This window comes from Tarenaya hassleriana, unplaced genomic scaffold, assembly GCF_000463585.1.
Source record: "Tarenaya hassleriana unplaced genomic scaffold, ASM46358v1 Cleome290, whole genome shotgun sequence".
NCBI lineage: Eukaryota > Viridiplantae > Streptophyta > Magnoliopsida > Brassicales > Cleomaceae > Tarenaya > Tarenaya hassleriana.
Genome location: NW_010966093.1, coordinates 122,062 through 125,729, shown reverse-complemented (window position 1 = coordinate 125,729; position 3,668 = coordinate 122,062). Strand labels below are relative to the sequence as shown.

The 3,668-nt window shown below is 41.2% G+C and overlaps 1 protein-coding gene across 1 annotated transcript; it reads left to right on the top strand.

The window, feature by feature from the left end:
* The first annotated feature begins 249 nt into the window (after positions 1-249).
* LOC104818535 lies at positions 250-3,047 on the top strand. The gene is made up of 3 exons (XM_010548152.1): positions 250-1,743; positions 1,853-2,921; positions 3,025-3,047. Exons 1-3 carry the CDS (start codon positions 250-252, stop codon positions 3,045-3,047), a joined length of 2,586 nt encoding a protein of 861 aa, XP_010546454.1.
* Positions 3,048-3,668: the final 621 nt, after the last annotated feature.

Genomic DNA, 3,668 nt, shown 5'->3' with positions numbered 1-3,668 from the left:
GTACATCACTATTCTGAGCGAAAGAAAGTGAAGTTGGCAGCCGCTCGCTTTAGTGATTATGCACTTGCATGGTGGGATCAACTTGTAACCACACGAAGAAGAAATGGGGAGAATCCTATTGATGCTTGGGATGACATGAAAGCGGTTATGAGGCGAAGATTTGTTCCAAACCACTATCATAGAGAAGTTCTCCAACGATTGAGGCGTTTGGTCCAAGGTAACCGTAGTGTCGAAGAATATTATAAAGAGATGGAAATACTAATGATTCGAGCCAATGTTGATGAGGATAGGGAGTCAACGATGGACAGATTTATTGGAGGGTTGAATCAGGAGATCCAAGATCGTGTGGAGACTCAACACTATGTTGAGATGGAGGAGTTGCTACATCTTGCGATCAAGTTTGAGAACCAAATCAAAAGAAGGGGGAAAACACATCAGAAGTTTGGTTCCAACTCTGCCAATGCTCGGCCACATTTCCACAAAGAAGATAAGCAACCTTTTGGTTCAAAAGTGGCAGCAAAGCCCGAGGGCAAACCTGATACGTCCCAGCCTAGAAAGCAAGGTATTTCTGATGCTCTTCCATCACGTACTCGAGATATTCGATGTTTTAAGTGTTTGGGCAGAGGACACTACGCAAATGAGTGCCGAATCGAAGAACTTTGGTGGTTTCGTGATAATGGAGAGGTTGAAACCGAAGCTGAGGGTGAATCTGATTCAATGACGTCTTTGGAGAGTGATGTAGATGAGCAAAAGGCTGAGTCAGGTAAACTGATGGTGACTAGAAGGGTTTTGAATCTTCGATCAAAAGAAGAGGAGAAAATCCAGCGAGAAAACATCTTTTATACAAGATGTGTTGTTAAGGACAAGGTTTGTAGTTTGATCATTGATAGTGGGAGTTGTACTAACGTGGCGAGCAATTCTTTGGTTGAAAAGCTAGGGTTGCTTACTCAGAAGCATCCAAAGCCATACAAACTTCAGTGGCTGAATGACAGTGGAGAAACGAAGGTTCATAGGCAAGTAAAGGTTCCATTTCGTATTGGCAAATACGAAGATGAAGTGCTATGTGATGTTGTGCCTATGCAAGCTGGTCATTTACTTCTTGGGCGGCCATGGCAGTTTGATACCCATGCTCAACACGATGGATACTCCAAGAAATATTCTTTTGAGTTCAAAGGGAAGCAAATCAGATTGGTTCCTTTGACTCCTAAAGAAGTGTATGAAGATCAACTTCAAATGATCAAGAATGAGAAGAAATTGTGTGACCATGAGGTAGTTCACTCAAAAATTGGTGAGGATTTGAGAAAAACCCAGTCAAAGGCCTTTGAGAGTATACCCGTGAGATCAAACACAAATTTCTTCATGAGAGCGAGAGAGGTTAAGAAAGCATTGCTTTCGCACCAGCCTATGTTTGTACTTCTGTACAAAGAGGCTCTTTTGAACACTAACGAACTCACCTCTACTTTGCCTAGTGTTGTTCTTGATCTGCTGCAGGAATACGACGATGTTTTTTCCGGAGGAGATTCCAAATGGACTGCCACCATTACGAGGAATCGAGCATCAAATCGATTTCATTCCCGGTGCAAGTATTCCAAACAAGGCAGCCTACAGAACCAATCTCGAGGAAACCAAAGAGCTTCAAAGGCAAATTTCGGATCTAATGGAGAAGGGACACATCCGAGAAAGCATGTCACCATGTGCCGTGCCGGTGATTCTTGTACCAAAGAAAGATGGTACGTGGCGAATGTGTGTTGATTTTCGTGCAGTCAACCAAATCACGGTAAAGTATCGCCATCCTATTCCGAGACTTGATGACATGTTGGATGAGTTGCATGGTTCAAAATTCTTTTCTAAGGTTGATTTGAGAAGTGGCTATCATCAAATACGCATGAAAGAAGGTGATGAGTGGAAAACTGCCTTTAAAACAAAGCATGGGTTGTATGAATGGTTGGTTATGCCTTTTGGCTTAACAAATGCACCTAGCACGTTTATGAGGCTGATGAATCACGTTCTTAGACATTTTCTAGGACGTTTCGTGGTTGTGTATTTTGATGATATGCTGATATATAGCAAGAACCTTGTTGAACATGTTGAACACATTAAATCTGTCTTGGATGTTCTGCGAAAGGAGCAATTGTTTGCTAACTTCAAGAAATGCACGTTTTGCACTAACAAATTGGTGTTTTTAGGGTTTGTGGTTAGTGAGCAGGGAATTCATGTCGATGAAGAGAAGATCGCCGCCATAATGGATTGGCCATGTCCGAGGACAGTTGGTGATGTGAGGAGTTTTCATGGACTTGCAAGTTTTTACAGGAGGTTTGTTAAGGACTTTAGACCCATAGCTGCACCACTTACAGAAGTTATCAAGAAGAATGTCAGGTTTAAGTGGGGAGATGCACAAGAAGCTGCTTTTCAACTTCTGAAAGAAAAACTCACTAATTCTCCACTCTTGTCTCTACCTGATTTTTCTAAAGCTTTCGAGGTAGAATGTGATGCTTCTGGTGTAGGTATTGGAGCTGTTTTGATGCAGGAAGGAAAGCCAATAGCTTATTTCAGTGAGAAGCTAAGTGGAGCGCAACTAAACTATCCCACTTATGACAAAGAGCTTTATGCTTTGGTGAGGGCGCTTCAAACATGGCAGCACTATCTTTGGCCGAAGGAATTCATCATTCATACCGATCATGAGGCTTTGAAACATCTAAAAGGTCAGCAAAGGTTGAACAAACGACATGCTAAATGGGTTGAGTTCATTGAAACATTTCCTTATGTTATTCGCTATAAGCAAGGAAAAGAGAATGTTGTGGCTGATGCTTTATCTTGTCGTCATAACCTGCTTGTTTCTCTTGACTCGAAATTGCTCGGCTTTGAGTTCATTAAGGAATTGTATGCTTCTGATCTCGATTTTGAAGATGTCTTTAAGGCATGTGAGAAATCTGCTTGTGGTGAATATTTCATACATGATGGGTTTTTGTTCCGAAAAAACAAGTTGTGCATTCCTCATTGTTCTTTGCGTGATTTGTTGGTTAGGGAAGCACATAGTGGTGGTCTAATGGGGCACTTCGGCACACTTAGAGTGCGTCCAAACACGTTTAGAGTGCGTCCAAACACTTTTAGAGTGCATCCAAACATGTTTAGAGTGCATCGAAACATTTTTAGAGTGCGTCGATGCATATTTAGAGTGCGTCGAAACATGTTTTGAGTGCATCGAAACATGTTTAAAGTGCATTAAAGTATACTTAGAATGTTTCCAAACACGTTTAGAGTGCGTCCAAACACTTTTAGAGTGCATATAAACATGTTTAGAGTGCATCGAAATATTTTTTAGAGTGCGTCGAAACATGTTTAGGGTGCGTCCAAACAGGTTTAGAGTGCATTAAAACATTTTTAGAGTGCGTCGAAACATATTTAGAGTACGTCGAAACATGTTTAGAGTTCGTCTAAACATTTTTAGAGTGCGTCGAAACACGTTTAGAGTGCGTCCAAAAACGTTTAGAATGCATCCAAACATGTTTAGAGTGCCTCAAAACATACTTAGAGTGCATCCAAACATTTTTAGAGTGCATCCAAACACATTTAGAGTGCATCGAAACATGTTTAGCGTGCATCAAAACATACTTAGAGTGCATCCAAACGTGCTTAGAGAGCATCCAAACATTTTTGAGTGCGTCGAA